A 14412-nucleotide genomic window follows, 5' to 3' on the forward strand; every position below is an offset into this window, starting at 1 on the left:
GCTGAATCAAATTGTAAAAAAAATTATTTGCATTAATGTCTCATGATAAATATTATACAGATTCGCCTTTGTGCTAACTCAGTAAATTAACAGAAAGCCATTTTACATCTAAAATATTTCATAAAAAGTGAGCCAAGGAGACCACAGGTGGTTGAGGTAATTTAAGCAGGTGATCAAGAGCCTGAACCAGAGCAATTGCCAGTAGGGACTATTAAGGAGACATAAATGACAAGATTTATCAATTGATTCTTTCAGTCATTCAGCACACATTTGCTGAACTCCTGCTACCGTGGTAGGTGCTAAAGATACCAAAATTTAATTTGCAGGCAGCTGAATGATTAGGAGGATTGTGATAGAGAATGTAGGAAATATAACAGGTTTGAGGAATGAATTAAAGGGTTCTGTTCTGAATAGATTGCATTTGATTTAAAGATTTCTGTTAAGCAATTGGAAATTTGGATCTGCAGTGTGAGAGGCTGGTGAGAATATGAGTTGTATATAAAAGTTACATCCTAATAGAATGATATTTAATGTAGGGTTAAGGTGATAATGTTAGAGGGTTAGGGTAAGTCTGTGAGAGACTCAAGGGCGGAACCTTGGTGAATATCTGTGTTCAGGGGTCAGGCAAAGAAAAAGAATGTGAGGGAGACATTGGGAAATTGATGAGGAGTGTGCAGTGTCAAGCAAGTGAAGGGAGCACTTCAAGAAGTTGGAGTTATACTGTAGAGGAATTGAATTTAGTCGAAAAGAGGGGAAATGGGTGGGTAAATCTTCGGTGTTAATTTGGAGAGCAGTTTGGTTTGAGTGATATAATGCTGTGGTCCTAGGAATGACAGGAAAGGGTTAAGGAAGGAAAGACAGCAAGTTACTGATAAGTCTGTTAAGAAAAGTCTCTGAGGTTATTCTTGAAGGGGTATAGGGCCTCTTTGTGGTGGTGGTGGTTGTTTTTTGCAGGGGGAGCAAGGGTAGGAGGGTGGATGGAAGAGAAGATAGAGAGGAAGGCACAGAGCTGTCTTAAAGGAGAGGAGCAGTATGTGGCAGGAGGCCGCTTTAGCTGGCCCCTGTCTTAGCAAAGCAGGTGTCTCTGCTGAGAACAGGTGGGGTGATTCTGTGGTTAGGAAGCTTGAGGGGAGTGATATAGGGCAGTCTGTCTCAAACTAATGGAGAGGAGAGTTCTTAAACTGATCCTAGTGCATACCCTCCTTTATCTCCCCTTACCAGCTCCGTGGGGGATTGGCTGGAAGCAGCTGTGGCAAGTGCAGAATATCTTTGAAGACTTGAGTTCTGTCAGTTTATTCAAATTTTACAGTTTACTCTGTAGAGCATCCATGGTTATTTAAGTATATATATAACTTTCCCTGCCTCAAACTTAAAATTCGTTCTTCAGAAAAACTGTGCCATGCTTAGATGGCTTCAGATATCCAAGATGAAGTATCCCAGTTTGAGAAGCACTGATGAGGGTATCATTTAGGAAAGTGGGAAAGGATTGCTGAGCAGTACCAATTGGTAATGAGTGTTTTTTATCTTTTCTTTTTGTTTCCTTTTAATTTTTTCATTACTCTTATGGTCAGTGGCACTACACTGACCATAAGAGTAATGAAAAAATCCAGGGAATTCCCTGGTGGTCCAGTGGTTAGGACTCGCATTTTCACTGCCGGGGCCTGGGGATTAAGATCCCACAAGCGTTGCGGCACAGCCAAAAAAAAAGAGTAATGAAAAAATCCAGAGCTTGAGAGTCACATAATTGGAAAAAAGTTTAATGTGTTTCTGTTCTTTGGTTTGAAATTTGAGAGGGGAAGAAATATAAAGCTGATTTCATCAGCTTTGTCTCTTAATTTAAATGTTTTCTATATATATCAAATAACTGTAAAATTATGCCTTTTTGCTAAATTAGAGATTGAAGTGAGAAAATGGATTAAGAAAAAAGATTGAGCTATGAGTGGAAAAGGACTGTCAAAGAGGGAAGGAAAGGTGACAAGACTTAAACTTACTTGTAAGTAAGAAATGAGCAGGAATTAGATGCACAGAGAAGAAACAGGGAAGATTTTTGTAATATGTTCATGTTGCATGTTGCTGGGTTTTTTTGTTTTTGTTGTTTTTTAAAGTATAGGAGTTCATTTTGTGCTCTTCTTGAGTTCCTAGGCTTTTTGCAGCTTCCTCCTGGATATAGCACCTGATTCAATTTAGGACAGGCCAAAGGGTCATTCCATGTAGGTGCTTGTAGGACTTGTCCATATGTTCACTAGTTTCAGGAACTTTTGAGATCTGCCTGTCAAGAATTAGACCAAACACTGTTGACATGAAACAAATAGACTGCCAGATATTTCTCCAGCAAAGATTAGCAAAGAATTGCAGTTTCAGGCTGCAACGATGGCAAGGCTCATGCAAGTTCCCACAGGGCAAGGGAAGGAGAAGGCTTTTATAGAGAGTTTTGAAAAGGAAGTTGGGAGGGCTAGAGTAAACAAAGTCTCCGTGGCTTTTCATTGGCTGAGACCTGGCCAGGAAAGAAGAGGAATCTTTCTTCTTCTTCTAGGGCTCTGCTGTGGACACAGGGCATGAGAGCTCCCCCTTTTGGTCTTCCAACTCTATTTAATTGAGGTTTCTGTTTATTTTTTACAATACATAGGTGGGATTCACTCTGCAAAAGACCTAGAAAAAAGAGAGTTTTAAGTGCCAGTAACTAAGTTTTTGAAGCTAATGAAAGCTGTCAGGAGCTAATAGCCTAAAATGTTATATTCTGTTAATTGAACATTTTAAAATACTCATCTTAATTCATAGATTGTGAATCCATATAGAAGCAACCAAGGAAACACAGCTTTCCCGGATTCAGTTGGTATAATTCCTTTCAAGGGATTCCAGGAAACTGCAAAAGCAAATTTCTTTCAAAGAGTCATGTGTAAACATGATCAGGGATATGCAAACCTCGTCATATACCTCAGAGCTCAAAGACGCACAGGATGTATTTTGTTGAAGGATTCTATAATTTATTTTTTATTTTTTGGTCATATGGTTGACGAGTGGCGGTGAAGAGCTCTTTTTTTTTTTTTCTTTTGGCCGTAACATGCAGCTTGTGGGATCTTAGTGCCGTGACCAGGGACCGAACCCGTGTACCCTGCAGTAGAAGCGCAGAACCCTAACCACTAGATCGCCAGGGAATTCCCTAAAGAGCTCTTTTGATTAAGAAAGCCAAAAAAAGGAAGTGAAGGTTGGGATTAGTGAGTAGAACACTCTGATGGCAGTTGATTCTAATCTCAGCTCTGCCTCTCATTAGATGCCTGACTTTTGAGTAAACCATGTTAGATCTCTGAGCCCGATTTTAAATATCTGTTCAATTGTGGGGTTAAATGGGGAGAGTGATTTCCAAACCCTTTTTTAGCATGGAACTTTGTTTAAATGAAATGATATACGGAAGTATAAACAAATAAAACTTATTACTATAGACCTGCTTGGGGCTGGAGACTTTCCCTCCCATGCCTCTATCCCTGATGAACACCAGATTGGGCAGCTAAATTTAGTTCTGTACCTCTATTTTTGTTGTAATAATATTTTTATTCCTTTCCAGAGTCTTGACCCTTGGGCATTCTTGGAGTTCTTTCCTTTCTTTCTTAATGGAACTGTAAAATACTAGAGCAGGAGGGACCTTTGTGGTTTTATAGTTAAGATTCCTTAAGCTAGGAGATAAGGATGGACTTAGGTTCTCTGAAGTCTCTGAAATATTTATAGTTATTATGAAATATTAACTATATTCCCAGTGCTGTACAATGTATCCTTATAGCTTGTTTATTTTACACATAATAGTTTGTACCTCTTAATTTCCTATCCCTATCTTGCCCCTCCCTCCTTCCCTCTTCCCACTGGTAACCACTTATTTGTTCTCTATATCTGTGAGTCTGTTTCTTTTTATTATATTCACTAGTTTGTTTTTTTTAGATTCCATGTATAAGTGATAACATACAGTTCTCTGTCTGATTTATTTCACTAAGCATAATCCTCTGTCTGATTTATTTCACTAAGCATAATACCCTCCAAGTCCATCCATGTTGTTGCAGATGGCAAAATTTCATTCTTTTTTGTGGCTGAGTAATATTTCATTTTGTGTGTGTGTGTGTGTGTGTGTGTGTGTGTGTGTATGTGTTTCTGTATATACACACACATATATATACCACACTTCTTTATCCATTCGCCTGTTGACGTCTGTTAGGTTTCTTCCATATATTGGAAATTGTAAATAATGCTGCTGTGAACATTGGGGTGCATGTATCTTTTCGAGTCAGTGTTTTCATTTTCTTCATATTTATAACCCAGGAGTGAAATTGTTAGAGCAGGCAGTTAGCCAGATACGAGCAGAGAAGAGAGGCATGGGTCATATGACAGGAAACCATACATCTTGCAATGACAGGATCCTAGAGGCAAAGAAAGGTGGGAACCTCTTGTGTCTGAATGTAGCTTTTTGCTCATTATACCCTCATTACAATAGAATTAACATTGCAGCCAGAGCAGTACCCATCATGCACCCGATGCCATGGCAGATCCGAGAAGACCAAGGACAAAAACAGCCCCTCCTCTCAGAAAGGTGGAACTTGGATGAAAGCCAGGAAGTTACCCCAGAGTCCCTCCCTCCTTGATGAATATTCCACCCGTTTTCACACCCCATATAACCAGCTTGCCAGAAGGAGCTCGGGGCAGCTGCTCTTCTGAGCTTGCCAGCTCTCCCTCCTGAGAGTATACTGTTGCTCAGTGAATCTTCACTTCGCTTACTTGGCGTCTGTGTCTCGTCACTGAATTATTTCTGTGACAAAACAAGAACCTACCCTCTGGCAACAGAATTGCTGGATCATATGGTAGTTTTGTTTTTAGTTTTTTGAGGGCTCTCCATACTGTTTTCCACAGTGGCTGCACCAGTTTACATTCCCACCAACAAGTGTACAAGGTTTCCCTTTCTCCACGTCCTTGCCAACATTTGGTGTTTGTGCTCTTTTTGATGATAGCCATTCTGACAGGTGTGCGGTGGTATCTCATTGTGGGTTTTTTTTTTTTAATAATCTTTTTTTTAAAAAGTAAATTTATTTATTTATTTTTGGCTGTGTTGGGTCTTTGTTGCTGCGTGCGGGCTTTCTCTAGTTGTGGCGAGTGGGGGCTACTCTTTGTTGCGGTGCGCAGGCTTCTCATTGTGGTGGCTTTTCTTGTTGCGGAGCACGGGCTCTAGGCACGCAGGCTTCCGTAGTTGTGGCTCACGGGCTCTAGAGCACAGGCTCAGTAGTTGTGGCACACGGGCTTAGTTGCTCTGCGGCATGTGGGACCAGGGCTCGAACCTGTGTCCCCTGCATTGGCAGGTAGATTCTTAGCCACTGCCACCAGCTAAGTCCCTCATTGTGGTTTTGATTTGCATTTCTGTGGTGATTAGTAGTACTGAGCATCTGTATGTCTTTGGAAAAATGTCTATTCAGGTCTTCAGTCCGTTTTTTAATTGAGTTCAGTTTTTCTGATATTGAGTTGTATGAGCTATTTATGTATTTTGGATATTATCAGTCATATCATTTGCAGCTATTTTCTCCCATTGCATAGGCTGTCTTTTCATTTTGTTGATGGTTTCCTTTGCTGTGCAAAAGCTTTTAAGTTGAATTAGATCTCATTTGTTTATTTTTGCTTTTGTTTCCTTTGCTTTAGGAGACAGATCCAAAAAAATATTGCAACGATTTATGTCAAAGAGTGCTCTGCCTATATTTTCTTCTAGGAGTTTTACGATTTCCTGTCTTACATTTAGGTCTTTAATCCATGAAGTCTCTGAAATTATATGCAAAATTTTGTTTGTGATTTTCCCTCCTTAGTGGAAAAGGTCCACAGTCTTCATCAGATGCTACAAAAGATTTATTACCCTCTTTGATCTGGTTCATCTGTGACAGTTATCCACCCATTAAGTACTTTATGATAGCAATTATGCCTCTTATAAAGTTGATGCTAAATCCTTCTATACTTTTTATTTTATTTATTTATTTATTTTATATTTTGGCTGCGTTGGGTCTTCATTGCTGCGCGCGGGCTTTTCTCTAGTTCCAGCGAGCGGGGGCTACTCTTCATTGCGGTGCGCAGGCTTCTCATTGCTGTGGCTTCCCTTGTTGCGGAGCACGGGCTCTAGGCACGCAGGCTTCAGTAGTTGCAGCACACGGGTTCAGTAGTTGGTGGTATGCAGGCCCTAGAGCATGTGGGCTTCAGTAGTTGTGGCGCGTGGGCTCAGTAGTTGTGGCTCGCAGGCTTTAGGGCACGCGGGCTTCAGTAGTTGTGGCACGCGGGCTCTAGAGCACAGGGTCAGTAGTTGTGGCGCACGGGCTTAGTTGCTCTGCAGCGTGTGGAATCTTCCCGGACCAGGGATTGAACCCATGTCCCCTGCATTGGCAGGAGGGTTATTAACCACTGCGCTACCAGGGAAGTCCCTCCTTCTGTACTTTAATAGTTCCTTGTTAATGGATCCCTCCTCTCCCTCCTCTCCCTCCTCTCCCTCCCTAAACTGGTTAACATTTTCTAGTTCCAATCCTCAGCATATACCTGGACCCCAGTTAGAACCTTTTGTTTAGCAGATGCTTCTTAAATTGTAATAGGCATACAAGTCACCTGGAGAACTGTTAAAATGAATATTCTGAATCAGTAGATCTGGAATGAGTCCTGCGAGTCTGCATTTCCAACAAGTTCCAGGTGATGCTGTTCATAGACCACGGTTTGAGTAGTCAAGGGCTAGACTATGTATATCTTGAGGGGAGAGGTCTTGTGCCTAGTAGTGGCTGATACATAGAACCCAGTACATGTTTCCCTCCTCACATTTATTCACTTATCGGTTCATTCTTTCATTTTACCTACAACCTATAAATGCCAAGTATTTATCCGGCACTAAACGACTTAATAGGAGTAAATAGATGATTAGGTGTAAGTCTTACCTTTCTTGAACTAGTTTTTAGTCTTGTTTGGTAAACAAAAGAATTAAATTTGGTTATATTGACCTTGAGTTGGTAGCACATTAAAAGGTGCTCAAAGATTAGATGGATGAAGTACCTGTGGAACATCCAATAGATAGTTGATCTGGACTGTCCATTAATTCTGTTGACGTGACTCATAGCTGCATTAACTGTGATTGCTACCTTACAAATTTGGCTAGTTATGCCTGTAATCTGCCAAAACCCCTAGACTTTGTTTTTCATGTGAAGAGCTGGGCTTTAGATATGTTGAATTTGAAGTGACAGAGGTATATAAAAGCAGAATTGGGCTTCCCTGGTGGCGCAGTGGTTGAGAATCTGCCTGCCAATGCAGGGGACACGGGTTCGAGCCCTGGTCTGGGAAGATCCCACATGCCGCAGAGCAACTAGGCCCGTGAGCCACAACTACTGAGCCTGCGTGTCTGGAGCCTGTGCTCCACAACAAGAGAGGCTGTGATAGTGAGAGGCCCGCGCACCGCGATGAAGAGTGGCCCCTGCTTGCTGCAACTAGAGAAAGCCCTCACACAGAAACGAAGACCCAACACAGCCAAAAATAAATATAAAAATAAAAATTAAAAAAAAAAAAGCAGAATTGTCTTGTAGGCATTGGAAGTGTGGCTTTAGATAATATAGCTAGAGGTGTTAAAAATTCATTTTATAAACAGCAAAGCACTAAAAGGTTAACTGTTGCTATTACTATTTTGAGGGTAAACATATGAGTAAAAATTGTCAGAAGGAGATATGTTTATGTTTGTTTTCCTTCCTTGACAGTTTTAAAAACCATGTGTGGTTTTACCCTTCTAGTATTATAAGCATATAATCTGATATTTCAAGAACAGTGTATAAAAACTACAGATTAACAGAATCATAGTGTTTTAATTTTTTCCCTTTTATGATATATGCAATTGAAGGTGTTTATTATACATAGCAGAAAAATTGGAAACAATCTTGAATGGTCAGGAAAATGGTTAAAAAATTATGAGTTGCCATCTGAAATAATGCTGAGAACAAGTTATTTTAATAATGTGGGGAAATACTATTAATAGAAAAAGCATAATACAAAATTGCATATACTGCATGATCTCAGCCATATTAAAATGAGTAAATAAAAAGAACTAGAAGGAAATATATCAAATTATGTCATCCCTTAATATTTAGGATTATAGATTCATTTCCCCCTTTATTATAATACACATATGCATCTTCCATAAGAAGGAATTTTTTTTTTTTTAAGTTTAATTTTTTTTTTTTTTAATTTATTTATGGCTGTGTTGGGTCTTCGTTTCTGTGCGAGGGCTTTCTCTAGCTGTGGCAAGCGGGGGCCACTCTTCATCGCAGTACGCGGGCCTCTCACTATCGCGGCCTCTCTTGTTGCGGAGCACAGGCTCCAGACGCGCAGGCTCAGCAGCTGTGGCTCACGGGCCCAGTCGCTCCGCGGCATGTGGGATCCTCCCAGACCAGGGCTTGAACCCGTGTCCCCTGCACTGGCAGGCAGACTCTCAACCACTGCGCCACCAGGGAAGCCCCAAGAAGGAATTTTTATTTCAAGAATTGCACTGAAATGACAACAAAATGATCTGTGCTTTTAAGTAGACTTTGTCATGCAACTTTAGTGCAAGTTATCAAAGTTTTATGGTACACCTAGTATTTCTGTACAGTTGTCTTTTTCTGTTACCTATTAAGATAGTGACATGTAATCATGTGTGTTTATCAGAATCATCCATGTAGTAATTAAAAATATGCATGCCTCAGCTCTATCCCCGAGATTCTAATTAAGTAGATCAAGAGCAGGGTAAGCATTCATAGTTTCTAAAAGCGCCACAGTTGATTTAAATAGGCACCCTAGCTGAGAAAGTTGTCTGTAAGCAGAAACTGTTTTGTATGATACTTGCTTTACACTTAACAGCAGCAGATACAAACTTTTGAACTGATATTTTAAAGCCTTCACTTGCATTTAGTTGTTAAACTTCGGGGAAAGGAGCATATTTGAGTCACAGAAAATAAATCCAAAATAGATACTATACATTGTTTAAAAGCTAGCTAGAAAACAACCTTGTAAAAGAGTCCATTTAATACTATTCCATATCTAATTCATGATGGTTTTGGTTCTATCTTTTTCTTCTTAGTGAGTGGAGCGCCATAGAAAAAGAAATGGGTGATGGACTGCAGAGTGCTGGCCATCATATGGACGTGTAAGTACCCAGAGAATTCAAGGTAGAACCTGAGGTGACATTAGTGGTGAAGTGTTAGGGATTCTTCTGTTCTTCTGTTTTTATAAAGTTTGCTGGCATTTATATTGTGCTCTCTGTATATAGATTTGACTTAAAGAAGTTTATCTCAGGAATGCAAGATTAAAAATCTTTCAGTTCAATTCACATATTAGCAGAATAAAGAAGAAAACCCATGTGTTCATTTCAGTACATGTAGAAAAAGCATATCAACATCTATTCACAGTAAAAATTTTCATCAAGCTAGGAATATAAAGAATTTCCTCAGTCTAAAACTTACAGCTAATACTGTACTTAATAGTGAAATATTGGTGTTTTCTCCTAAAATCAGGAAGAAGGCAAGGTTGTCTGCTTCCACCACAACTAGTAAAAATGGTAGTAGAGGTCCTGGTCAGTGCAGTAAGACAAGAAAATCAAATACGGGGCATACATCTTAGAAAGGAAGAAGTAAAACTCTCTTTATTTGCGGTTAACAGGAGCTTTTATGTAGAAAATAATAAAGAATCAACCAAAAATATTATGGAATAGCTGAATTTAATGAGAATGCATGATACACGATGAATATATTAAAAAAAGTTGTTTTTACATACTAGTAACAATTGGAAAATAAAAACTTAAAAATGCCATTTATAGCATCAAAACAGAATACTTACAGATTAATTTAATGAAATATGTGAAAGACCTCTACACTGAAAACTTTATATATAAACATTGCTGAGAGAAAGTAAAGACCTAAATAAATGGCGAGATTAAACCATGTTCATAGATTGATTGGAAGACTCAGTAGTGTTAATATGACCATTCTTCCTAAATCACAGTCCCAATCAAAACTCCAGTGACTTTTTAATAGAAATTGATAAGCTGATTCTAAAATTTATATGTAAATTCAAAGAACGTAGAATAGCCAAAACAGTCTTGAAAAAGGACAAGCCTGGAATATATTACCTGATTTCAAGACTTAGTATACAGCTATAGTTATCAGGAGGTATTGAGATAAAGAGATCAGTGGAATAGGCTGGAGTCCAGAAATAGATCCACATTTACATAGTTCATTTCAAGAAATGGTTCTGGAATAACTGGATATCTTCATGGAAAAAAATGAACCTTGACCCATATCTCACACCTTACATAAAAACTAATTCAATTTGGATGATACACATAAGTGTAAAAGCTAAAGTTGCAGGTTTTAGTAGAAAACATAGGAGAATACTGTTGCAACCTTCGAGTAAGCAAAGATTTTTTAAAGCGGATATGAAAAGAAAAAAATATTTTTAAAATGGTAAATTGTACTTCATCAAAATTAAAAATTTTGCTTATCAAAAGACACCATTGGAAGTGGAAGGAATGTGGGAGTACAGTTTCAGTTGGGGAAGATAAAAAGTTCTGGAGATGAATGGTGGTAATTGTTGCACAACCATATGAACGTACTTACTGCCACTGAACTGTACACCAATACATTGTTAAAAAGGTGAATTTTACATTATATTTTACCACAAACACACACAAACGCACCATTAAGATAATGAAGAGGCAAGCCACACACTGGGAGTAAACATTTCCAACCGTAATATATAAAGAACTCCTACAACCGAATAATAAACAGACAAAAATATATTTATTTTATCTAAGTATTATTTTTTGGGGGGCTGTTATATAAGCTGACCAGCTGCTTTTCAGCCATTTTGTTAAGTCTTCGTGCCTTCTGTTGACTGGACATTTTTAGTATTTGCAAGAATTTGGGATTATCCCTTTACTTGGTTTATTTACAGTGTTAAATAAAATTAATTTTAGTAATGATATCTAAAGCATCTTTACCATTTACCCTTTTCTACCCAAAGATGTGCTGCTTATCCCTACACTATGTTTCCTATCTTCAAGCCACCAGCCACCTATCTTCTTTTTTGTTTTCTTAACATTAACTTTTCCAGAATTGTAGATTTATTAACTAAAGGCAGTTTTTCCTACTCTTAACAATGATTCTCAAGATGTCTTTCAGTCACATAGGGGAAATTCCACACTCTAACAAATGTAAATTTATATTTACAGAATACATATTTTGCCTACTTTTATAAATACTGTAAACACATCACTTTTCAGTGAGCATTAACATAGATTTTTTGTTTGTTTTTAGAATTCAGTAAACTTGTTTACTTGCCTACATGAAGTGGGCTTGGAGACATAAAATATATTTTTCTTTTATGCCCATGCTAGGGAATCAGAATTAATTTGAAAAAAGGATGCTTCTTATACCATACAGAAGTAGTAAATGATATAGCCCATGTCCTTAGGGAATTTATAATGTGATCAGAGAAAACCAACACAAGAGACATTTCTTTGATAAAATTTAAGTCCTCAATTTTTGATAAGAGATCAGAAGTAGAGTGATGACTAGGACTAAAGAAGTCTGGGAAGATTTCTAGAGGTGTTGAGATACGTATGGTAGGATTTGGAGAAGTAGTGTGGAAAACCCATCACATTTCTGTGCAAGGAAAGACTCAAGGCCAGGAACAAGAGTGGCACGACAGTGAAGGGCTTGTCCAGATCAAAGCAGAGGTTGCTATTGAGAATTAGAATAAAATAAGGCTTCTAAAATTTTCTGTAATCTTTATTTGCTCGACTTTTCCTTTTGTAGCTTTTTGGCATTACTGTATGTAGTTGCTACCAGGAGCACTAATGTACCAATTATACTAAACTCATACTCTTTCTACAGATTTTGTAGCCCTTTTTGTAATATATTTGAACAAAAGATATTACAGTGCTTCTTAAGCTACCTTAAGAAGGACCGTTTTTTGTTTGCTTTGTTTTTCTATTTCTAAGACCTTGCTGATCAAAACATTTAGGTAAATAAAATAAAATTGTCATGGTAATTAAAGATTGCTGTAGGGGGGAGGGATAAATTAGGAGTGTGGGATTAACAGATACAAACTACTGTACATAAAATAGGTAAGCAACAAGTGTTTACTGTATAGCACAGGGAACTATATTCAGTATCTTATAATAACCTATAATGGAAAATCTGAAAGAAATATATATATATAACTGAATCACTTTGCTGTACATCTGAAACTAACATAATATTGTAAATCAACTGTACTTCAGTTTTAAAAAGTTGTTATAAATGTTTCTAAATGCTTATTCTCACTTTCTGTACTTGCTTTTGTCACTCATGGGTAGCAAATGGTCTGTGGACCACGCTTTGAATAGCCCTTCTATAGAACTTCAATACTTTGTGTCCTGATAAAGGTTACTCTATGCAATGTTTTTTATTTTTTTATTTTTATTAAAAAATATTTTTTTACATCACATTTTTTTTTATTCAAACAGAAAGTCACAAAAATTATAATCATCCTCATCAGTTCACTCAGTCCCATGTAATTAATTTTTTTTCCTCTTGATCTTTTGTTAGCAATTTTATGAATTCATCAGTTTTCCATTAGAGTTCTGAAAATGCTTATTCATTCAGTTCAGCAGTGTAGTCAGTTACCAGAAACCTGTACTTGTCAGAGTCTTTTCCATGAATTCCTTGAAGATGAAACCCTTTTATAGGAACATTTTTGCAAAAGCATCAGAGTACACCCAGAACTGTCTGTAAATGACAAAAGACTTAAAAATGACCACGGTTAAAGATTTGATGAAAGTTCATAATGATGCAATTGACAAGGAAATTTAGTTATTTCTGAGATACACATTTGCAATGTTTTTTAAATAGGTATGCATCTTCTATTGATGATATTTTAGAAGATGAAGAACATTATGCAGATCAGTTAAAGGAGTATCTTTTTTATGCAGAAGCACTGAGGTAAGTATAATACATGTTCCAGATGCAGCCCTGTGGCTGGTCACCACTCATATGCTACTCTAAAATAAAGATTTTTAAATGAGTTCATTCCCCCAGATATTGAATGAGGTCTCATTGTATTCCTGTGTGTTACAGAGGGCTAGACATAGCTATTTAAGATGAGCCCTGTGCTTGAAGCATTATGTTGATAAAACCTGTTAGTCTCAGACTTCAGGTCTATCTGTATGTTGTTCTACTTTTTCCAGTTTGAAGATTGGAAGCAAAGTACAGATTGAGACTGTGTAGCATAATCTGTCGCTAGGTTGTATATTACCATTTAAATTCTGTAATTTTTTCCATACCTGCATATTTTATCTCCTTAGTAAGGTTGTAAAACTTCTTAATGTCAGGACTTTGTCTTCTCTTTTTATAGTATCTTCTACAGAGCCAAACAATTCTCTGGGCGATAGGCCAGTTTAGAAAAATGAATTGTTTTCCTACCACTTTTTTGGGGGGCAAATTATTATTATTTTAAAATTTGATTACAACCGATTTTGTTGGCATTAAAATTTTAAATTTGAATGGATATAAACCAAAAACCAGAAATTAAGTTTGGTAAAAATGGGAATAGGAGTTTTCTGGTAATTACAGATTAGAAGGCAGAAATCAATTTAGAGAAACATAGACAAACCCCACATTTACAATGATTGTGCCACAGATTTAAACTGCAGTAGTACATTAGTAAACTGTTCACACTGAGATCTTCACCTTGAGATTCGACAGCTGTTTCTTGAAAAAATATCTCAGTACCTTGTGCAAATAAATTGGTCTTTCATGTGCCTTAGCACACTTAAACTTTCTCCATTGTATATATACAAAACACCTACCATTTGGGCAGGGCAAAATGCATACTTTCATAACAAAACTATAAAGTACCTCTCAAGTATGAACAATATACACATAATACATGGTATACAGTATTTACAAAATATAAAATATAATACAAGCTGTTTGTAATTTTTTAAACATCTTTTGCCCTTGTATATTGCAACAAGGTAATTTTCCATTTCTGTACCATTGCTTTTCAAGAGTCCAGGGATTTTGGAAAAGCTATGTTTTACATACATACTGAAATCTGAGATCTAAGTTTGAACTTTTAGGAGAGTTTTAAAGTGTACTGCCATCAACTCCCTATTTTGGTTGGAATTTTCAATGGTGCTTCCCATCCAGTGACTAGGAGGCTTTGGAATAACACTAGGAGAAAGTGGATCACTAAACTTTACCCCAGCATAATTCTTCTTTTGGCTCACTTCAGTTAGAAATGATTTCTTCAAATGCTTATTTTTAATATTCTCAGTATTTTTAAAAGGCTTTTTTTCCTGCTTCTGAATTATATCAGATGAAACAGAATCCTGCCAAAAGTTATTTTCATTTCTTTTTG

General features: G+C 37.4%; 1 protein-coding gene across 2 annotated transcripts in view; it reads left to right on the top strand.

The window, feature by feature from the left end:
• Window positions 1-14412, top strand: part of SNX4 (sorting nexin 4) — a 65840-nt gene that overhangs the window by 41895 nt on the left and 9533 nt on the right. For both annotated transcript variants that reach the window (XM_082458664.1, XM_082458665.1), the window contains exons 9-10: window positions 9092-9157; window positions 12903-12992. In XM_082458664.1, the coding sequence (XP_082314790.1) occupies window positions 9092-9157; window positions 12903-12992 (156 nt within the window). The remainder of the gene's footprint in view (window positions 1-9091; window positions 9158-12902; window positions 12993-14412) is intronic.

The sequence above is a fragment of the Balaenoptera physalus genome, assembly GCF_965194825.1.
Source record: "Balaenoptera physalus genome assembly, chromosome: 4".
NCBI lineage: Eukaryota > Metazoa > Chordata > Mammalia > Artiodactyla > Balaenopteridae > Balaenoptera > Balaenoptera physalus.